The sequence below is a fragment of the Schistocerca nitens genome, chromosome 1, assembly GCF_023898315.1.
Source record: "Schistocerca nitens isolate TAMUIC-IGC-003100 chromosome 1, iqSchNite1.1, whole genome shotgun sequence".
Classification (NCBI taxonomy): domain Eukaryota; kingdom Metazoa; phylum Arthropoda; class Insecta; order Orthoptera; family Acrididae; genus Schistocerca; species Schistocerca nitens.
Genome location: NC_064614.1, coordinates 628,506,687 through 628,531,375, shown reverse-complemented (window position 1 = coordinate 628,531,375; position 24,689 = coordinate 628,506,687). Strand labels below are relative to the sequence as shown.

Sequence of the window (24,689 nt, the reverse complement as noted above, 5' to 3'; positions counted from 1 at the left end):
AGGCATCAAGGAATCACAAATTTAGCATTGGAGGGCAGCGTGGAGGGTAAAAATCTTAGACGGAGACCAAGAGATGAATACACTAAGCAGATTCAGAAGGATGTAGGTTGCAGTAAGTACTGGGAGAAGAAGAAGCTTGCACAGGATAGAGTAGCATGGAGAGCTGCATCAAACCAGTCTCAGGACTGAAGACGACAACAACAACATGTGGACTCTGACCACAATTTATTGGGTATGAACTGTGGATTAAAACTGAAGAAACTGTAAAAAATGTGGGAATTTAAGAAGATGGGATCTGGATAAACTGACAGGACCAGAGGTTGTAGAGAGTTTCAGGGAGAGCATTAGGGAACGATTGACAGAAATGGAGAAAGAAATACAGTAGAAGAAGAATGGGTAGCCTTGAGGGATGAAATAGTGAAGGCAGCAGAGGATCAAGTAGGTAAAAGGACGAGGGCTAGTAGAAGTCCTTGGGTAACAGAAGATATACAGGATGTAATTGATGAAAGGATAAAATACAAAAATGCAGCAAATGAAGCAGGCAAAACAGAATACAAACGTCTCAAAAATGAGATCGACAGGAACTGCAAAATGGTTAAGCAGGGATAGCTAGAGGACAAAGGTGAGGATGTAGAGGCATATATCACTAGGGGTAAGGTAGATACTGCCTACTGGAAAATTTAAGGGACATTTGGAGAAAAGAGGACCACTTGTATCAATATCAAGAGCTCAGATGGAAACCCAGTTCTAAGCAAAGAAGAGAAAGCAGAAAGGTGGAAGGAGTATATAGAGGGTCTGTACAAGGGTGATGTACTTGAGGACAATAATATGGAAATTGAAGAGGATGTAGATGAAGATGAAATGGGAGCTATGATACTGCGTGAAGAGTTTGACAGAGCACTGAAAAACCTAAGCTGAAACAAGACCCCCTGGAGTAGACAACATTCCATTAGAACTACTGATGGCCCTGGGAGAACCAGGCCTGACAAAATTCTACCATCTGGTGAGCAAGATATATGAGACAGGCGAAATACCCTCAGACTTCAAGAACAATATAATAATTCCAATCCCAAAGTAAGCAGGTGTTGACAGATGTGAAAATTACTGAATTATCAGTTTAATAAGCCACAGCTGCAAAATTCTACACGAATTCTTTACAGACGAATGGAAAAACTGGTAGAAGTGGACCTCGGGGAATATCAGTTTGGATTCCGTAGAAATGTTGGAACACGTGAGGCAATACTGGCCTTACGACCTACCTTAGAAAATAGATTAAGGAAAGGCAAACCTTCATTTCTGGCATTTGCAGACTTAGAGAAGGCTTTTGACAATGTTGACTGGAATACACTCTTTCAAATTCTGAAGGTGGCAGGGGTAAAATATAGGGAGCGAAAGGCTATTTACAATTTGTACAGAAACCAGATGGCAGTTATAAAAGTCGAGGGGCATGAAAGGGAAGTAGTGGTTGAGTCGGAGTAAGACAGGGTTGCAGCCTATCCCCGATGTTATTCAAGGATGTAGGTTGCAGTAGGTACTGGGAGATGAAGAAGCTTGCACAGGATAGAGTAGCATGGAGAGCTGCATCAAACCAGTCTCTGGGCTTAAGGCCAGAACAACAACAACCACAATGACGTTTACAAAAGAATACATTTTCCCCAGATCAGATGCTCAAAACGACCCTCCTGCACGTCCAAACATTGCGCGAGCCTCTGGATCATACTGCTTTGGGCTCTTCGTAACATGGCTGCATCCACAAATACAAGAGCAGCATGAAGACGCGCTATCAGTTCTTCCACGTATGTCTGCGGAGTAGAATACACGTGCTCCTTCAAGTATCCGCAGAGTAGGAAACCCAAGGTGAACGCGGAGGCCATACAATTGGACTTCTCCGTCCGAGCCATTTCCAATATTCTGTCTAAATGCCATCGCGCATCAGTTCCAAAGTGTGGAGGTGCACCATAAAGTTGGAACCATAACCTCTGCCGAACATTAAGTAGAACATCTTCGAGTGCGTCAACAAATAGTTTGAGAGGGGTGCATGTTATCTTTGTCCAGTCAGCCGGTCAGGCAAAAAGTAGGGACCGAAACTCCTGTCTTCCAATATTCTGACGCATACGTTAATTCCAAAGCGAACTCGATATCCACAGTCGCGGGTGAAGTGCTTGTTATCGTCACACCAATGGTGGGCATTGTGCGTATTGGAGAGGCTCTCACGAGTGAACGCTGATTCTGCTGACCATATTACAGTGTTTATGAAGCTGTCGCTGGGTACTTGTTGTTGGAACTATTCGCAGAATTGTATCCTCAGACGACGATTATGTAGGGTACCGTTGTTGCGTTAATGATAAGGGTGCAGCCCATGCTCGTGAAGCACGGTTACGACGGTGTATTGCGAGACACGCAGCTGCCTTGCTGCGCTACGTGTACCTTGCTGCGATTCTTGGTGTATGACATCCAGTATAGCTTCCTCGGTAGCTGGAGTATGGAGAGTCCATGGACGAACTCTGTCATGTGATGGTGGAAGGAGAGAACCTGTCTCCAGAAGGCGAACCTCCAGACGACGAAACATATTTTTATATGGATGACGTCCAGGAGCATATTCTCGGGCGGCAATACCAGCGAAGTTATCAGATGCACCAAGGACCAGAAGCAGATCCAAATGTTCATCATTTGTGTACACCATCTGCGACACTGTTTTAGAATAACACAAGAAGAAAATACGATATTTTTGCGGATGTACATGGAGTCTGTCTCGAGAATTTTGCTCCGTTAGCAACTAGTTCTTGTCTTGTGAAAAGCGCAAGCAGTATAAAAACGTCTTTAGTCGCAGCACGCTGTTCCAGCTAACGCGCACCACTTCTCTTACAATTTGTATTCTGCATGATTCGTCCAGACCATGATAATTATGAAATGTTCGTTTTCGAATAACAGTGTTTCCCTAAAGGTAATGGATGTGATGTTTCCACAATTCCATAGATTACAATAGTAATAAAAATAAAAACAGTAATAATTATCGTCGTTGTAGTAACACATGAAGATGCTTCCTAAACAACATGCGCTTACCAGACTCAATGCTGAATGACATAATTAGTTGTTCAATGGTAACAATACATGCAAATTGTAACCGAGATTGGAAATTATTTGCAAAGCACGAGGCAAGCCCTACTATTGACGAAAGGCCCCAACGAATTGCAAAGCGCTTCTTTAAACGTTGACCAGTGAAAACGATTGTACTTTCATTTCTGTGTTCGCAGTACGTAAAGGCAAATGTTTTGAAGAAGACCCACTGTAATCGCTGAATGACTATTAACACGCCACATACCGCACCATGCTGACTACTTTTAGCAAATAAAAACAAACATGTGTCGACTTAGAATCGAACTCTTGACCTCCTGCATGCTAATCCAAAACGGTATCCGCTGCACCAACTTCACAACACTACTGCTGTACGCTGACAAGGAAGTTACCGTACAAGTGATAACAGTTCGGACATATTGCGAATCTTGAACGTCCATTTACTGACAGAAATACGCGCGGGACAAGATTTTGTGTCAGATAGTTCAAATGGCTCTGAGCACTAAGGGACTCAACTTCTGAGGTCATTAGTCCCCTAGAACTTAGAACTAGTTAAACCTAACTAACCTAAGGACATCACAAACAACCATGCCAGAGGCAGGATTCGAACCTGCGACCGTAGCGGTCTTGCGGTTCCAGACTGCAGCGCCTTTAACCGCACGGCCACTTCGGCCGGCTTTTATGACAGACATTTTTATATATCTAATATGTGAGGAATCGCTCTGCAAAGTCCGAGTGCGCGAATTTTGTTCACTCCTTATAACATAACTTTGGTAATAAAACGTACTTAGTTGGTCCAGCACCTATTTGCTGTTCAGACATTTGATAGGAACTTTTATCGACATTATAATACGCCAAGACAGGCAACTTGTGCACAAGAATTATCGGAGAAGAGTCCACGCCATTGTTGCCATTGTCGGAGTGTCGTACGGAACAGTGCAGGCCACCCTCAGATTTAAATTCAGCGTGCGAGTTGTTGCGGCCAAGTTCACCCACTGGCTGCCGACTCAGGTGCAGAAAGAACACCGCGTCGTAGCCCTACAGGACCTTCGTCAGCGTGCCGTGGATGACCTTCATGTCGAGGATCTTTGCGGGTGACTAAACGTCAAAGGTCGCCGTTTTGACGCCATGGCGAGAATCCAGCGCGAATCGCGGAAGATGCTTGACGCGCTTCAAAAAGACTTCCAGGTCGCATTCCAGCAATAGCAAAAACGTTGGCACTGCTATATAGCTATATGAAGTATTTTGAATTTATAGTGCGTAACGTATGTAAGTAAGGCACTTGCTTGCAAACAGAGGCAGTCTCTAAACTTTATGATATCCTTCTGGTATTGTTTGATAAGACATAAATCGGCAGACAAAATCTAAAATTACAGTATTATAAGTATTATATTGATAAAATAATAGTATGAGTTTAATGATTAATACAATATGGAAACAGAGATAAAAAACACACAATAATTTCATACAAAACACATCTATGTAGAAAACATAACAACACTAATCAGTTGCAGCAATGGGATTTCTTGAAACTGTGGTTAACAATGTTTGCAATGAGATTACGTACACATTTCGTGGTTAACTTACAAGGATATCTTGGCGTGGCTCTTGTCAATAATTTTAAATAAATCTTCATTAGTAATAGTTTGCGGAAGGCCGGCATATACCAGATTCCGTGTCAGTGTAGGAAGACTTCTATTGGACAGACAGTGCGCACCATCGAAGATCGTTGCCGAGAACGTCAGAGGCACACTCGACTTGGGTACCCCAACAAGTTGGCGGATGCAGAGCACTGTTTGTCCGAAAATCACGAAGTGGACTACCAACATGCCAGGTTCTTGGCACAGACATCTCAAAATGGTTCAAATGGCTCTGAGCACTGTGCGACTTAACTTCTGAGGTCATCAGTCGCCTAGAACTAATTAAACCTAACTAACCTAAGGACATCACACACATCCATGCCCGAGGCAGGATTCGAACCTGCGACCGTAGCGGTCGCTCGGCTCCAGAGTGTAGCGCCTAGAAACGCACGGCCACTCCGGCCGGCGGCACAGACATCTAAATACTGGGACAGCGTCGTTAGAGAGGCTATCGAAATTCGTACCAGGGACGGACTGAACAACCGAGATTGCGGCTACAACCTCAGCAGAGCATGGGAACAGGCACTGAGTCTAATTAAAAAGACGCTCAGCAAAGGAAACGAACGGGCGACTAGGGCGGACGAGGCAATTACACCGGCGCCACCACAGACGCCGACGCCAGCGTCTCACCAACCACTGACGCGCGGGTGCGGACCGCAGAGAGAACGTCTCACGATGGGAGCGGATTTAAGGCGGCCGCCCGCCCTCAGGAGCTCATTTCGTCAGCGCATCTGACGATGGCGACGTGTCTGATCACCGAAATATTGTGCCCATTGGACACTATGGACCGGCAGTACACCCGTGGACTGTTCGAGCAAGAAATACGCAGTGAGAAAACTGATGAATCACAAGGGCTTCTTACCAAAATTCGATATATTTGTACATCTTCATCACCCTAAAAGTCTGTAACATCATCACGTAAACACTGTCCAGTTTGGTTCCTTTATAATCATATTTACTGTCAGAAAAACATACAGCATCCTAGGTATAATAACCAGGACATGAAATGATGAGATGTGTTTTTCATTGCTAAAAGATAGACATTCAGATCATATTCTGCTATTGTTGTGTGTTACACTACGTGATCAAAAGTATCCGGGCATCTGCCTGAAAATTACTTAAAAGTTCGTCGCGCCCTCCATCGGTAATGCTGGAATTCAGTATGGTGTTGACTCACCCTTAGCCTTGATGACAGTTTACACTCTTGCAGGCACACGCTCAATCAGTTGCTGGAAGGTGTCATGGAGAATGGCAGCCCATTGTTCACGGAGTGCTGCACTGAGAAGAGGAATCGATGTCGGTCGGTGAGGCCTGGCACGAAGTCGGCGTTCCAAAACGTCCCAAAGGTGCTGAATTGGATTCAGGTCACGACTCTGTGCAGGGTAGTTCATTACACCGATGTTATTGTCGCGTAACCACTCCACCACAGACCGTGCATTATGAACAGGTGCTCGATAGTGTTGAAAGATGCAGTTGTCATCCCCGAATTGCTCTTCAACAGTGGGAAGCAAGAGGGTGCTTAAAACATCAGTGTAGGTCTGCGCTGGGATGGTGCCACGCAAAACGACAAGGGGTGCAAGCCCCCTCCACGAAAAACACAACCACACCATAAACCACCGCCTCCGAATTTTATTGTTGGCACTACACACGCTGGCAGATGACGTTCACGGGGCATTCGCCATACCCACTCCCTGACATCGGATCGCCACAATGTGTACCGTGACTCGTCACTCGATAAAACGTTTTTCCACTGTTCAATCGTCCGTTGTTTACGCTTCTTACACCAAGCGTGGCGTCGTTTGGCATTTACCGGCGTGATGCGTGACTTATGAGCAGCCGCTCGACCACGAAATCCAGGATTACTCTGTCACAGTACTTGCAGTGGATCCTGATGCAGTTTGGAATTCCTGTGTGATGATCTGTGTTGGTGTCTGCCTACTACACATTACGACGCTCTTCAACTGTCGGCGGTCTCTGTCAGTCAACAGACGTGGTCTGCCTGTACGCTTTTGTGCTGTACGTGTCCCTTCACGTTTCAACTTCACTATCACATCGGAAACTATGGACCTAGGGATGTTTAGGAGTGGGGAAATCTCGCGTACAGATGTATGACGAAAGTGACACCCATTCATCTGACCACATTCGAAGTCTATGGGTTCCGTGGAGCGCCCCATTCTGCTCTCACGATGTCCGATGAGATCGCTGATATGGAGTACTTGGCAACAGGTGGCAGCACAATGCTCCCAATTTGAAAAACGTATGTTTTTGACGGGGTCCGGATATTTTGATCACATAGTATATATATGTTGGATTTTTTTTTTTTTTTTTTTTTACTTGATAGTGGACTATATGATCGAAGAGGTTTGCCAGTAAAATGTTTCTATTGATGCAATAGTTTATTCTGGTGATCAAGAAGCTCTTTAAGTATTTACAAGTAATACCAATACTTAAAATTTACGTACGGAAGATACTACATCGAGAGCAATTTTAGCTTTTTATTATGATGGGATTTCTTTTAATACCACAGCGTAGTGAAAATTGTCGTCTTTTCATTCTAGTCAAATGGATAAACAAATACGATGTCACCATAACATTTTGTGTTTTGTACGGTAAAATTCTCCGAAATGTTCACCAATGAAGAAACAGTGCTTAAGTGAAATGTAAAATGATTACTAAAGAGTGAGCGGTTATCTGCAAAGTGATTGTCAAAGAGAAACTGGAGAAGGTTAGTCAATGTGGAACTATGTACTCTACTTTTACGTTTAGTGAGCCACAAAATTTTTCTGGGTCGTCACCCAGTTTAACTAAAAATGGGAAAATTTAATGTACGAACTGAACTAATCACCGAATTGGTAAGCATAGCTAACGTGTTAATATTAACAAAATGATCCAAGTGAATATCTGAAAAGAGCATGTGGCAACAATTTAAGTACAAACGTTATATCGAGTAATTCTGTGTAAGCAGGAGTTTAAGCCTCAACAAAGAGAACAATGTAATTAGACAATAGCCTACAAATATAAGGCCTGCCTTTGGCGCTTCAGAAACGCCCGGTGGGATGTATTAAAAATAATCTTACAAAAGCGGACGTGTTTGTCTGAGAAACAGTCATCACAGTTTAACTTAGTTTACTAAAGTCAGAAATCATATTAAAAATTCACAAAATAATTCTAAATTATGATCTGTCGGTGACTGTTATTTAACTGATAACTCACTTACATTCTTATTACATTGATTGCTGAGGTACATTGGGATGATAAAGGCAAAAAAAGAAAAGAAAAGAAATCCTACGAGTGCATGGGAAAAGTTCACACAAACGTACAAGATAAGTACAGAGATAAAAGGAATTTTGTGCATCACAGTAAGTCAGAGGCTCAGAGGGTCATCCCCATCGCTATGATTGAATTATTGTGAATAAGAGTACTATGGAATACTTTGCGTCAAAGAAGTTTATCTGCATCATCTTGCACATGAAACTAAGGTACGTTGTCGTGAAACACCACCAAATGCCGTGAATATTCATGAAGAAAGCAAAGTTACTAAGACTCGTGAAAACTTCCAGAAGAGAGACGTAAACCGTATAGCTACAAGTACCAATAAAATATCACGCGTAATTAAGAATAGAACTTATTTAACATGGTAGTGAAATTACACACGGTGAAATAACCATCATGTGGTATGAAAATAGCTACAAAATCTTAAAACTGAAACTAAATTAAAAGTAGAAGAAAAAAAAACACATAAACGAGAGAAAAGTTCACACACACGTTCCAGTTAAAAGAGAAGCCAGACAACTGAATTTTAAATCTTTGTTGGAGTAAAGAACTTCCTAAACCACGTGTTCCGCTTACACAAAGCGAGGACCGGAAAAGCTTACTACGGACAGAACAATATACTCTGAAAACTGCAAGAGTTCGACCACCAAACTTGAAAATGAACTAGCAGATCAAACGTGTACATGGGCTGGAATAGCTACACACTAACAGACATTGACACACTCACCAACTCCAAGTCGCTCTTAAGAGTACGGTCTTCACCCACCAATGGTCCAGCAAATAAAATGTCGTGTGACTAGGGCCTCCCGTTGGGTAGACCGTTTGTAGGGTGCAAGTCTTTCGATTTGACGCCACTTCGGCGACTTGAGCGTCGATGGGTATGAAATGATGATGATTAGAACAACACAACACCCAGTCCCTGAGCGGAGAAAATCTCCGACGGAACCGGGAATCGAACCCGAGCCCTTAGGATTGACATTCGGCCGCGCTGACCATTCAACTACCGGGGGTGGACACCGAAGGTCTAGTACCGATTGCCGAGACTACGCTTTCCTTCCATCGTACGTCCCCTAGGTAACCAGAAGGGACATTTACACCAGCAATTTAACTATGTCGAATGGCTACCGAAGGGATAAAAATGTCTTTTCCCTTGACTGAGAAAGCTATGTTGACTACACTGTTGCTACCACAGCAGACAGCCAGGCGTTGCACTGCCACCATGTATAAAACAAATTCAACTTACACACTCGCTCACTCATTCGATGACAAAGAGAGAAATGAAATTTGGGAGCAAAAATGTTAGCTAATGTACATAGGATTGGATATTTACTGGAAAAACTGACACTTTAATGTAATTGTGTACCACTGAATGGGAACAAACACTAAGTACAAAACTAAATTACACATAATTGAGCGTGACAGCACAAAAAACAAGTTAAATAGCATTAGACGAACCCAACAGAGACGTTTCAACGTGCCGCACTGTCCTTTAGGTGGTCTACGCTAAGGACGCCCCATGCCTGAAACGACAGATGAATTTGTCAAGAGGGAGCAGAGTACGGTGTTTGACTAAAAGCTCGTGAATGTGTGTGGTGCAGCAGACATATCAGAAGAAATAAAACGGTGCACGCAAACTGAATAATTAACGGCGAGAAAGATTTGTGGAAGACAGGTGCTGCACCTAACGAATTTTGTCTGAGAGCAATTGCGGAAACAAAGTTCTAGTGCTCTGTAGGTGGGTTTGTCAGTGTCAGAATTACAACAACCTGAAGAGTGGACAGTGTTAGGATTATTAAACACAAACCAATTAATTTCGTGCGCTGATGTGTAGCTGTGATTAGAAATAGACTATGAAACTGCAGTTATATGCTGCGTAAGAACATTCTACGCAATAAAAAATGGATGTCTGAAGATATTTATAAAGGTCAGTCAAATGAAAACGAGGCAGCTGGAAGAAAATAAAGTGTGACTATTTTAAGCGTGGTCGCCATAATCGTTAATACATTCACGCCACTGTGAGACAAGATGGTCACTGCCATCATAGAAAATTGTTTGCGGTTGCCTATGGAACTGTGATTGAGCCCAGGCGGCCACCTGTTCGACCGAAGCAAATCAACGGCCTTGAATGTCTTTCTTCAGGGCTCCAAAAATATGGAAATCGCATGGGGAGAGATCGGGACGGTATGGAGGATGTGTAAGGGTTTCCCAGCGAAACTTCTGCAGTGTATTCGAAACAACAGGCACGCTAACTCCTTGATGGTCAGGTTTTCATACCTGTTTCTCTCACTGGAAGGGGCCCACTTCTTATAGAATTTCTGGAACTTTGCGCCACAATTAACGCACAGCGGTACGTGGACATACTGCAAAAATTAAAGCGCACCATCAAGTCCAAACGGCCAAAAGTGATGCATAGCAGTATTCTGTAGCAGAATAGTATCTTGCAACATGTTTCTAAGTTGCGTATGCCTGCTTTTTTTTTACGCTCGCTAATATTGTTACACAATTCTAACCTGCTGAAAAAAAGGCATCAGCTGCCTGAAACCGGTAAAGACATAACATTTTGTTTTACGCAACTGACTGTCGATTTCTTCAACAAATTAATGTCTGTAGTTGCCCAACAGAGGTTTTGAATATACCTCGTTGACGAACCCTAACTCTCACTTCGTGTATGACGCGACGAGATCAGACTGAAAGTTCCGATGAACGAAGGTTTCTCTCCATACACTGTACCAGGTTCTCTGTTATTCGATGTCGCTAATTTGCGTTTCAGTTTGCAAACCAGACGGCTACTCTTCTTGTGAATGACCGTCTTCGAGCATTATCCTCTCAAGAGCACAGTAGGGAAATCACGACACCAAGGCAAGGTCCACAGAAAATATTGTTACGGAATTCTGTTTTTATGGTTCTAATACTCTTCGCTCCCCGCCGTAGCAGACTGAGGCAATTCACACGCTATTGACCGCAGCCATAGAAGTGTTCGATGCTTGCGCAACAGACCTGCGTGGACCTATCCAGGCAACGGTTAGCGTCTAATAAGCAACAAAACTTTTGAATAGCTGGCACTTGCTTCGATAGAAGAATGTGGATCTTTCCACGCTTCATACGAGAAATCGAGCTAGTCTCAGTGGACCTACTAGAATGTATCCTGGAACTGACATGACGGCTTCGATTGCCGCAGCTGCATATAGTTGTGAAAGGATCAGTGCTTTAGCAAAATAGCCTCGGCCGTATAAAACTCATTTGTTAGCTTCACAACTAATTTCGGGATCTCGTTCCATTTTCACAAATCCCATCATAGAACTAGAGATGATGACTGAACTGACGACATATGATTGATATATGGCCACTTGGAAATTGTGGGTGTATCTTCACTAATAGCGCAAACTGACACGGGTGGAACTACACGTTAACAGAAGCACAGAAGTTTCAGTAAAGGTGGGTCCGCCAAGGAGCTATTTACGAAACAACTGGGAATGTACGGTTAGAAGCCGCCACAGAGTTCAGTGTCCAATATTTTCTTAGTCGTTACAAGTTTATTTGAAATTAAAATCTTTCGTTTTAAGTCCACACCTAATTGAGATTAAATTTGACGAACACTTACATGCTGTTCATCTTGTTCGTGGAGGGTACCACAGCCTGTAGTAATCGAGAGTGTGTGTCACTTTTTCTACTTTGGCTGTTATTTATTTAATGTTTCTTTCTATTCACAATCGGATTCGGCTTATGCAGCCATTTTCAAGCGACTATGTGTATGGAAAACCACAATATGTTACCGAAACGAAATGAGAACACAAAGATGTGAAGATAAATTAGCGGATGCCTTTAAAATTGCCAAATTTCTAATTTGGCAGCGTCTTCACAGTCTGTGTCTCCATTCGTTTCGGTCTGCAAAATGCTACTATACTAACTGTTTTGACAGTTTTGACATTTGGCTTGTGCACATTACGTAGGAATTGTGCAAAGCTATAATTTATCTATTCATCTCAAGGAGATTTATCTTGACCAAAGAATAAAAAAGTGGGTGTCTAATTAACACCACCCAGAGAGAGGACCAAACAACTGCATCGTGAAGTCATAGTCAGCCCCAAAAGAATTGTGTGGTCTGCAAAATGAGCGATTTTTCAGTTGATACGTGAATGAGTTTAGTTTACAGGGAAAACACACAGTTCCTTATGTTGAAATGAGGTAAAAGCAATCAAGAACGCATAACTCCGACTAATTTCGTGCATACCATATACAACAGACAGATAGGGGAACTCGGGGCGGAACGGGATTCTTAATGTTTGACAATTTGTATAAAATAAGGGAACACAAGGAAACACTTCTTAAAGTTGTAAAAAACACCTTGTAATGTAACTTAATGTACCTTATTTTAAAATCACTTAAAACAATACATTTTGCATTTATTACAATTTTTCAAAGAAAGTTTTGCATATTTCCCGTTCCGCCCCACCCACGGGGCAGAATGGGATAAGGTTACTTTTTGTTAAATTATTGCATAAACGTTGAATTTGAATTACGAATATCGTATTAAACTATGACAAAATGTTGTATAAAAAGAAGTTCAGACCAAGGAATGTGTAATTTAAACAATTGAAAGTCATTCTTCCAAATAAGAAAATATTTTAATGTCATTCTGAAAAATTTACAGTGCTTAATAACCACCAAACCACTAACTACTAGTCCTTTCGACAATAGTCAGAAATCAGTATATTCTCTTCATCTTCACTGTCTATGCCAGCACATGAATTGTGTGCCCACTAGAAACACCTCTGGCATGCGAACCAGCCCTCATCAGGAACGGAGTAGAAGTCCCAACAGTAGACACACTCAGCATCCTCTCTCTCCGATTCTCTCTTATCCATCATCTTCTTCCTTTTATTTTTTTTAACCAGCCCTCATCAGGAACGGAGTAGAAGTCCCAACAGTAGACACACTCAGCATCCTCTCTCTCCGATTCTCTCTTATCCATCATCTTCTTCCTTTTATTTTTCTTAAGGTCTTTGATGTACTCTGTTTTGTTTTTTGTGGGTGTACAGTTTGATATTTTTGCCTTAAGTTGCATTGCACCTGACGTCTCTGTCTTGATATTGTTCATATTTGTGCACCCTCCTTCTTTTTGTAGGCCTACTTTACGTGCGACAGCATTCCGCAGTTCCTTCTTATAAGGAGGATCTGTTAGTACGACGGTTTTTCCTTTTCGTCTTGTAGTCCGCCGAGTATTTTGACAGATTAGTGGGACTGGAATGACAGCCTCGGGCGATATCTGGAAAGCTGAGTTGTTAGGCGAACATAGCTGGTTGGGAGAGTCTGGCATCCATGAACATCCAGGCTGGGGGTAAATGATGGAGCCTTGGTCAGTCATAGTCGTAGGCCTGTTAGTGGCAGGTACAGAGACACCGGAGAGCCTGTAATGAATGTGTTAGATTGCCCATCTGTGGAGTTTGTAGTCGGACTTTCGCAGTTTTCGAACTGAACATCTGTTGGCGCTGATGGGAGGTGGTCTGCGTCCGAAAACACGTTCAGGTCACACGTCCATATTCCAGTTCTCTTAAAGCCATTTATAGCCGTCGGCATCGTTGCAGCACGTAAAAACGCGGCCCCAAATAGCGATGATATTTGTAAAAGAGTGACAGCTTTTCCAGGATGCCTCCGTAGTCATTTTTTTTATCTCTTCACTGTAATAACAACTCAGGGGCTTGAAAAACGTTACGTCCAGGGGTTGTAATTTATGTGAAGTGCGTGGCGGTAAACAAAGGACAACTACAGCATTGTCTTTAGCCATATGAAGCAGCTCCAGGTTTTTAGTGTGAACTGAATGTCCATCAACAATTAGAAGCACAGGTGATTCTTTCGTGGCCTTAGAAACCCCACAAACTTTCTGAACCATACTAAAAATAATCCGCTAGTGATCCACCCTGAGGGGTGAACTTCAGACCAGCCTCCTGGAGGCAATCCAAGCTCACATTCTTGTTTCTTCTTCTTCCTTGGAAAGATATGCAGGGACGGCATGTATAACCCAGATGCAGACAAGCAGATGATTGCTGTAACGGTTTCTCCACGTTCTGAAGATGTTACCGCTCCTACTTGCCTTTTCCCATTAAGTGCTATTATTTTCGACCGACTCTTAGAGTTAACTGTCAAGCCACTTTCATCGCAGTTGAATATTTTGTCAGCAGTTAGTTTGTAATTATCAATAACATTACTGAGAAGGGAGTTAAACTGTGAAACTGTTACTTTGTTGAATCCTATTGCTCGAGCACCAGAAGTATTATCTGGCTTGCCAATAAACAGTGTAGGATGCCTCGTAATAAATCCTTTAACCCAGTCGTGTCCAGCTAGACAAGTTTGTTTGTCAAATCTGTGTGGTAAGCCATTTATTTCGGCTAGTTGATAGACTAGTGATCTGAGATCTTTCATTGTTAGACCAAAAAGTCAGCTTTCCATTGACTTGAGATATGTTACCAGCTAATGTTCTTGTTCTTCAGTGACCACCTTTTTAAATTTCCCACCTCATTTGTCAATTATGTAGTCAGGATTATTCGTAGCTTTACGCACATATCTTTCCAGTGTTGATTTCGGTACCTTGAACTGCTTGGATGCTTTTAAAAATCCCATTTGGGAGGATGAAACGGCTGAAACTGCCATTTCCATCACTTTTACGTCCCATTGCTGTCTATCAGTCATTTTCATGTACGTTCGCACCATCTGAAACAGCAAGGGGGAAAGAAAAAGAATATAGTTCGTTTTCTACTTGCATCAAAATATGACGTGGCAGAAAAGGACACTATCCCATTCTTCCCCGTCCCGTTCCACCCCAAGAGCACTTCTGAGGTTAATAACTTCTATGAAGTGTAATAACTGGCGTACTTAAACACATTTAATAACTAAAGTATAACAAATGCCAAGCACTTTAAGGGAATGTGTCATTTTAGGGTATATAAATAACAATTAACAGCTTACCTGGCGTTGAAATTCACCATCCGTTATAACAACGCAAGCGGTAACATGACGGACAACAATCCACTTAGATCTCGCACTTCAAACTAAATCAAAATGGCTGCCCTGACTTCCCTTCCATTCGGAGAAACAGTTACATTCCCATACAACCGGTTTCAGCACTGTCCAATCTAGAAAAGAGTAATTTCCCATTGTGCCCCGCTATCCCGTTCTACCCCGAGTTCCCCTACACTTGTAAACAATGCTACCGACGTCTTTGAAAAAATGCTCTTTTTTCGCATGTGTGAACTGTTAGGAACGTGTGGGACGTTTTGAAACGTACAGTAGTTGATCAGGAAAAATTCACAAACTTCCAAACAGTATTTGTATGCACTAACACGGAGACATGCACAACACGGTTGTATTCACAAAATATTTATTACCAGTACAACTTCAACAACAAATTCAGTGGCTAGAATTTGGTTTAATGGAACTCCTTTTAAATAGACATCTACTTTCATGTAATTCCCTATCGCAATACACCCTAAGTAATGCGACTGCACACATAGATCGAAACACAAAGAAATAATACACTTTCTCCACCATTTTCACAAATACTTATGTAACGTCATCCTTAAGTTCCTGAAGACTATCATATGAATTCTTTCTAAATACTCATTACGGCTGGCCACAATAATCTTAATGCACTCCTGCAATACGGGCTGCTGCCGACAATGTGATTTTTCCTTCTGGTCTCTGGATGGTCCTGTATATGAAGATAGGTAGATAGGACGATCGGTATTTGAATGAAATCGTGGTTTCGAAATTGGAGCAGCTGTGTTTATTACGTATGTGGCAAATACATCCCACATAAAGTCGCTAGTCGTTAAATGTTTGTGGCACACCTGAAAAATGAGGAATGAAGTACGTTAGACAACATTAATCGTTATACACCGAAGCGCCAAAGAAAATGGTATAGGCGCGTATATTCAAATACAGAGATATATAAACACTTAAAATACGGTACTGCGGTCGGCAACGGCTATAGAAGACAATAAGTGTCTGGTGCAGTTGTTACGTCGGTTACTGCTGCTACAATGGCGATTTATCAAGATTTAATCTCCGATATCGCTGCGACCGGAAAAAAATACGACGGCTGAAGAGAATCGTTCAACGTGACAGAAGTGCAACCTTTCCGCAAATTGCTGCAGATTTCAGTGCCGGGCCATCAACCAGTGTCAGAGTGCGAACAAATCAACGAAACATCATCGATATGGTACATATGAAGTCTTCACGGGTTGTCAGCCGAGTGGCGTCGTCGTCTCGTAGCAAGTTTCCATGAAATTTGTCTCCATCTTCAGGCGCATTCCATTGAAACATTGCTACGAGACGACGACGCTACTCGGCTGACAACCCGTGAAGACTTCATATATGAAATTCGCCGAGACAGCCTGCACTCACATATATCATCGATATGGATTTTTGGAGCTGAAGGCCCAGTCGTGTACCCTTGATGACTGCACGACACAGGGCTTTGCGCCATGCCTGGCCCGTCAACATCGACGTTGTACTGTTGATGTCTGGAAACATGTTGCTTGGTCAGACGAGTCTAGTTTCAAACTGTATCGAGCCCACGGACGTGTAAGAGTATGGAGACAACCTCACGAATTTATGGACCATGCATGTCAGCAGGGGACTGTTCAAGCTGGTGGAGGCTCTGTAATGATGTGGGGCGTATGCAGTTGGAGTGACATGGGACCCCTAATACGCCGAGGTAAGACTCTGTGACATGTACGTAGGCATCCTGTCTGATCACTTGCATCCATTCATGTCCATTACACATTCCGACACTTGGGCAATTCCAGCAGGACAATGCGACATCCCACACGTCCAGAATTATTACAGAGTGGCTCCAGGAACACTCTTCTGTGTTTAAACACTTCCGCTGGCCACCAAACTACCCAGACATGAACATTATTGAGTATATCTGGGATGTCTTGCAACATGCTGCTCATTAGAGACCACCACGCCCTCGTACTCTTACGAATTCCTGGACAGCCCTGCAGGATTCATCGTGTCAGTTCCTCTGGCACGACTTCAGACATTAGTCGAGTCCATGCAACGTCGTGTTGCGGCTCGTGGGGGCCCTACGCGATATTATGTAGGCGTACCACTTTCTTTGGTTCTTCAGTGTATATTCAAGCCAAGTGACCCGGCAAATAATAATATATTGTAATCCAAAACAAACATGCATTACTAAATTACATTCAAAACAAAACGTACTACTGAATACTTAATAACCTTGAAATGCTACCTTGGAATTGAATGGAACCATTTCTGTCTCATTACACCGTCTTTAGAAAACCGCAATACATGAAGTTTGTCTTTTGCTATATAATTTGCATTACTTTTTGGGGCATAATACTTCATAAGCATAATAAAGGTGAAACTGCATAAACACATGTTATGTTGTGTTAAACTTATATAAGCGCAACTTCGTAACGCAAAATATGATTTCTGTGTCCTTAAATGAGAATCTTGTGACGATCACATACCACAAGGATTTTTTTTATACTCAGCACGTTGTTGATACAACAAAGGACAGCCATTGCCTTTCGAAGCGTCTCGCTGACGTCACAGTTTTTAGTTCTCGCATTTCTTCGGTTATTCCATTCATGTGGTGTTCATGCAATAATTTCATTGTCAACATAAAAATTAATAACGTAAAATAAAATTATTATAGTGTTAGAAACTGGAGGTTCGAACATTTAAATTTCGCTTAATATGTAGGTAACTAGAATAATTTTATTTGTCACTGTGGAAATTACTTATGATTAGTGTGGGGATTACGAACGGAATCGCTGTATTGGTCTTGATTATTCGCACATAAAGTAACAGCAAAATTGTCGAGACATCTATTTTTCATTTTAGTTCCTATATTGTTAAGTTTGTCTGGCTGATTTTTAAAATGACAAAAACTTTCGATTTCTTTCAGAAGATTGATTTTCTTCGCTTGTGTTGTGTGATGAAGGATTGCGAATTTGTCTGTTGCGTATTAGATGCATCGCAGATGCATTTGGATTACATTGGCCAAACCCATACGAATTTTCGTGTTAGATTAAAAGAATAGATGTAGTACAACGAAAATAATGCAAGTGCACTTGCGATTTGATTTCATGGTTCTGCTCATACATCAAATGCATCAATCACATTTGTGCATGCAACAATAGAACTTTAAAAACGATTGAATCATTTATAGTAACACGGTATATTATGAGAACGGTAAAGAATATCCTAAAACGTCATTCAGTTTCTACCGACGCTTTAGAAAGATATATGTATTTGTAAATCGTTTTCCAAAGACTTCTGAGATTTCAGTGACAAGCGCTTTGCATATAGAACCTCACAGTCTTATAAATAAGTCTACTTGATATCGATGCAGTACATTTTCGAGTCTTACTGTCGCTGAAACTGAACCGATGGAGAGCGGTTGAACGGTACAGCGAACAATAATGCTGGGAAATTTACCGTAGTCATTGACTCCGCTGCTTAGTTATTGGGGGACAATCATGAAATTAACAGAAAATGTTAGTCTACAATTTATTTATTAGTAGAACTCATAGATAGTAAATTCCCACAGTTTCGTTAATGAAATCGCATCCAAAGGGCCCGAAAAATAATTAAATGTGTGCTGCAACCTTCCTGCCACGCCGACTTTTTGAAGCAACACTTCATTACTAGCTCGATGAACAACGATACTGTGGAGTGCTTTCAAACAAACTTGCACGGGATACATCTGTGATATATACACTTTGGTATTATAGACTCTGTTCCGTATTTTAAAAACAATAGGAAACCAGCTACTTTGTTTACGAGGAAGTAGTTCTAGTTTTGACACATATTCATCTCCTACAATTGTCATAATTGCAATTTATGATGCAGTTCCTGTATTTAACTATGGGAACGTAGAGAGGATTAAGGTATTAGAGAAAATAGACTGCAAGATAGGATATTTAACTCAAGACATCTTGAGAAAAATAGATTTACTGCGCCCTTGTGCAGCTTAAAAGTTAATGACGACCTGGTAAAGGAAAGAAGAAAAGAAACAAGACACCAGAAGAGAAACCTTGGAGGGAAAGAGGACCCCGAGTGCAAATCTGGGGCCTTCTGAAGAGATGACACAAGAAAAAAAGTTAAGTTGAACTGTAAACTGCATATCCTGAAAATTATGTTTTTTGTTTCTGTGAACACAATGTAAGTTGACTGACAAGTAAATTCTGAAACTCGGAGTGTAAACTGAGATATGGATCAAAGTGCTTGGAATTATAATTCTAAAAAATGTGAAAATTGTCCTATTTGATATGTTCAAAAAAACCTCATGAGACAAGCTTACTATATGCAAGAAAATTAAACAGAGAAAAATTTTTAGAAATCTCTTGAACTGTTTGTGAGCATAAGATACATATGCTACTTTTTTAAAATAAAATTTTTAAATTCTATAACAAAAGTTAAATCTACATAGTCCAAGGGGCCTAACAGTAAATGTGTTAATTTCTTGTAAAGCATAGTACAAAATTTCATTGCCGTATCTTGAAAACTGTGAATTTAGTGCATCTTTTATATAGTGTATGTGTTTCATGATTGTTCCCCCTTAATGACACATCAGTACAGCAACAATGTACTGTGCGACCTGCACTGTGGGACTTTCTCTAGTTCTTATTTATTGTGTTTGTCCAGCTGTGCGTTCATAACAAAAAGTAATTGCTTAGTAAATGTCCCTTGTTACGGTGCAGGGATTTCGGCAGTGACTGGTGTGTTCGGTGCTGCAGGTACCGGAGTGGCGCGTGCTGCTGCTGGAGGCCGGTGGGGACGAGCCGCCGGGCTCCGCGGTGCCGTCCATGGTGATCAACTACCACGGCAACCCGGAGCTGGACTGGAACTACAAGACCGAGCCCGAGAAAGCCGCCTGTCTCGGCTACCCCGAGCAGCGCTGCGACTGGCCCAGGGGGAAGGTAACGCAAGCTCCCATTACCGTCCAACCCGCACACACGCACTACCAGCAGCTTCCCGTTCCTCATTACCAGCACCGCTCAAGGAAGTAAACACATTAGTTCAACTGTCAAGTTCGTGTAGCTATTTGTTCCTGTACGTATTAGTCGACCACAATATTATTGCATCTGGAAGTGAGGGCAGTTAGGGCGGCTTATCTTGAGTTTCTGTCGTGATATTTGACGGGGACACGCTGAACCACTTGACAGTATATCCACAGCTGTCTTGAAATCATTAACAGTGCGATGCATTTTCCTTAGTCACCGCTGTACTTGTTTACTGTAACGGCCAAGGGAGGCAACAACACCTTGGTCGAGTAGTAGTTAAAAGTGTTTTCTCTCGTCTTTTTATCGTCGCAACGAAATAAATGTTTGCTGACACCGTCCACGTTTTGGGGTGACCAGAGACGCTTGTGATTTCCGTACCTGACGTAATGTCGCTAGTGTCGCCAAAAGAAACATCCATCAGCAGAACATCGTCATAATCTCGTCTATTAGAGACAGCGCGTAATTAATGTCAATAACTTTGTTTCTATCCTCAAGACAATATTAAACAATAATTTTTTATACTTGGCACCCCTGGTCAGTATGTACTTAAAAATATCATACATTTCTGCCAAGAGCTGACAGTAAATATCTCCTTATTACGACCAGTTTCCCTCCAACGACCATCTTCAGGTATCCTGTATACCAAAGCGGAAAATACATGAAGTGTTTTCCATATTAACAGTCAATATAAAGCTTCGACAGAAAATCATGACCAACAATGGTAGATCAGCAGAAAATGAAGAGATGGAGTAAGTATATGAAGATATTGAACGAGTATTTCACTATATAAAGGGATATGAAAATCTAATAATCTTTGTTGATTCGAATGAGGTTCTGTTGAGTGGAATAAAAGAAATGGTTACGGGAGAATATGGTCTAGGCAGCATAAACGAGAAGGGACAAACACTAATTGAGGTCTGCGATAAATTTCAGCTAATAATAGCGAATACTGTTTTCAGGAATCAGCAGAGGAGGAAATATATTTGGAAAACATGCGGAGGCACGGGAATATTCCAGCTGGATTGCATAATATTCAGACAGAGGTTTCGAAATCAGATATTTCAGTGTAAGGCGTATCTACTAGAAGATATATGCTTGGATCATGATTTATTAATGAAAAAGAGTTCACTAAAGAGTAAGAGAAACCGTCGGAAGAATCAGTGTGGAAGAAAGCGAGATACTGAAGAACCGAGCAATGATGATCACGTTTGAATTTCACTAAAGATGTAGATACTGCGATAAGAATGTCACACTAGACAGGTGAGTTGAAGGGGAGTGGGCATCTCTAAAAATGTTAGTCACGGATATTGGACATAGGTACAAGGAATATAACTGCGAATAAAGCTTGGGCAATGGAAGAGATGCTTCAGCTGATCGATAAAAAGTGGAGAAACAAATCTCTTCATGGAAAGACAGGAATACAGCGATGCGCCTGTACCTCACTTACAAATGAAATACTCGTAAATAGGACGTTCAGGGGAGCGAAGCGGAAATGGCTGCAGAAAATATGTGAAGAAATCTGAAAAGAAATGATCGTCGGAAGGACTGAATCAGCACACAGAAAACTCAAAACAATCCTCGATGGAATTAAAAGCAAGGGTGCTAACATTATAGTAAAACGGGAATTGCACTATTAAATTCAAAAGAGAGAGCAGAGAGATGGAAAGAGTAGACCGAAGGCCTGTATGAGGGCGAGGAATCGTCTGATGACGGGTCAACACATTCGGGAGTTGAAAGGGAAGAGACAAGGGTCCCAGCGTTAAAGTCAGAATTTAAGAGAGCTCAGGAGGACTCGAGATCAAATAAAGCAGAACGGATAAATAAGATTTCATCGGAATTTCAAAAATCATTGGTAGAAATGGCAACCAAACGACTGTTCAAGTTGCTACGAGACTTGTGGCGTATCATTAGACTTCCAGAAAAGTGTCACCCACACAGTTCCGAAGATATAGGAAGAGCAAGCAGGTGCGAAAACTATCACGCAATCAACATCTCATGTATCCAAGCTGCTGACAAGAATAAAATACAGAATGGGAAAGAAAACTGAGGATATGTTATATGGCGCCCAGTTTGGTTTTAGGGAAGATAAAGGAACCAGAGGGGAAGTTCTGCAGAAAATGAAAGCAAGATTGAAGAAAAATCAAGAAACGCTCATCTGACTTGTCTGTTTAGAGAAAACGGTCGGCAAGATGAAACGGAGCAAGATGTTCGAAATCTTGAGACAAATGGAAGTAAACTACACTCTTGCTCATAAATTAAGGATAATTGCAGAATGTGGTGCCACACAACGTGCCACTACACAAAACGGGTGCTAATAGCGTAGGCACCTAGGGAACACACACGACACAGATCTGTTAGTCGACGGTATTGGTGATGAGTTGAGAAAACCGCCCCGAAACACATGTGCTTCAAAACACCACTGTTTCCTGGGCATGTACCCCGACATCAGTATGGGATATCATCACAGTGCACACGTACGTAGGCTGCACAACCGGTTGCCATAGTCTGGATGAGGTGGTCGAGCAGCTGCTGGGGTATAGCCTGCCATTGTTGCACCAGTGCCTGTCGGAGCTCCTGAACTGTCCTAGGGGTTTGAGGACGTGCAGCGATATGTCGACCGAGAGCATGCCAGACGTGCTCGAGGGCGTTTAGATCTGGAGAATAGACAGGCCACTCCATTCGCCTGATATCTTCTGTTTCAAGATACTCCTCCACGATGGCAGCTCGGTGGGGACGTGTGTTATCATCCATCAGGAGGAAGGTGGGACCCACTGCACCCCGGAGAAGGCGGACGTACTGGTGCAAAATGACGTCAAGATACACCTGACCTGTTACAGTTCCTCTGTCAAAGACCTGCAGGGGTGAACGTGCACCAATAATAATCCCACCCCACACCATCAAACCACCACCTCCATACAGGACCCCTGGTTCCTGGTTCACGCCAGACGAAAACCCGGTGAGAATCACTGTTCAAACTACACCTGGACTCGTCCGTGAACATAATCTGGGACCACTGTTCCAATGATCATGTACTGTGTTCTTGGCACCCAGCTTTACGGGCTCTCCTGTCACCAGGGGTCAGTGGAACGCACATTTCAAGTCTCTGGGCGAATATACCAAGTCTGTTCAGTCGTCTGTAGACTGTGTGTCCGGAGACAACTGTTCCAGTGGCTGCGGTAAGGTCCCGAACAAGGCTACCTGTAGAACTTCGTGGCCGTCTGCGGGCACTGATGGTGAGACATCGGTCTTCTTGTGGTGTTGTGCACTGTGGACGTCCCGTACTACAGAACCTGGACACGTTTCCTGTCTGCTGGAATCGTTGCCCTAATCTTGAGATCACACTTTGTGGCGTACAGAGGGTCCGTGCTACGACCTGCTGTGTTTGACCAGCCTCAAGTCGCCCTAGTATTCTACCCCTAATACCGTCATCAATATGTGTTCTTTGAGCCATTTTCAGCACAATGTCACCATTAGCACGTCTGAAAACGTATGCACATTTACTCGCTGCACCATACTCTGACAAGCAACAACACACCTCTGCGTGTGTGGACTGCTGCCAGAGCCACCGTGCGACGACTGCAGGTCAAATGCACCGCATGGTCATACCCCGAGGTGATTTAAACCCGCAAACTGGCCACCAGAGCGTATAATTTATCAGCATTATCCTTAATTTATGAGCATCAGTGTAGATAGAAAGACGGGTTAAGTATTAATATGTACAAGAATCAAGACGGAACAATACGAATATAAGACCAAGGAAGAAACGCTGGATTCAAAAGGGAATAAGACAGGTATTCAGTATTTCTCGCCCCTTCTTTTCAAACTAGGCATCGAAGAAGGATTGACGGAAATAAAATAAAGTTTCAAGAAAGGGACTAAAATTCAAGGTGAGAGTGAAATAGTGATAAGATTCACTGATGACGTTGCTATCCTCAGTGAAAATGCAGAAGCATTACAGCATTTGTTAAATGAAATGAACGAGTTGCAGAATGTGTATTAAGAGTAAACCGGGAAAAGACTAACATAATGAGGAGTGGCAGAAATGAGAACACAGAGGGACTTAATATCAAAATCAGCGGTCACGAAGTAGACGAAGTTAAGGAATTCTGCTACCTTAGAAGCACGACGGACGATGCAATCACGAAACAAGGACATAAGAAGCAGAGTAGCACAGGCGAAGAGGATGTAGCTGGCCCTCCTGGTGTCAAATAAAAGCCTTAGTTTCAGGAAGAAATTTCTATGAATATACGTTTGAAGCACAACATTGCATGGAAGTAAATCGAAGACTGTGTGGAGAAACGGAAACAAAAGACAATCGAGGAGGAGGAAGAGGAGGAGATTAGTGTTTAACGTCCCGTCGACAACGAGGTCATTAGAAACGGAGCACAAGCTCAGATTAGGGAAGGATGGGTAAGGAAATCGACATGCCCTTTCAAAGGGACCATCCCGGCATTCGCCTGAAGTGATTTAGGGAAATCACAGAAGAGAATCCAGGCATATGAAATGCTGTGTAACATAAGAATGTTGAAAGTCAGGTGGATTGATAAGATAAGGAATGAGGAAGTTCACAGAATCTTCGAAGAAAGGAACATATGGTAAACACTGACAGGAAGAAAGGGCACGATGATAGGACATGTGTTAAGGCATCTGGGAATAACTCCATGAA

At 42.3% G+C, this 24,689-nt stretch overlaps 1 protein-coding gene across 1 annotated transcript in view; it reads left to right on the top strand.

Moving 5' to 3' along the window:
* LOC126236645 (glucose dehydrogenase [FAD, quinone]-like) overlaps positions 1-24,689 on the top strand; it is a 209,150-nt gene that overhangs the window by 59,398 nt on the left and 125,063 nt on the right. Inside the window, exon 3 of the mRNA XM_049946108.1 lies at positions 19,757-19,939. Coding sequence (XP_049802065.1) covers positions 19,757-19,939 — 183 coding nt within the window. The remainder of the gene's footprint in view (positions 1-19,756; positions 19,940-24,689) is intronic.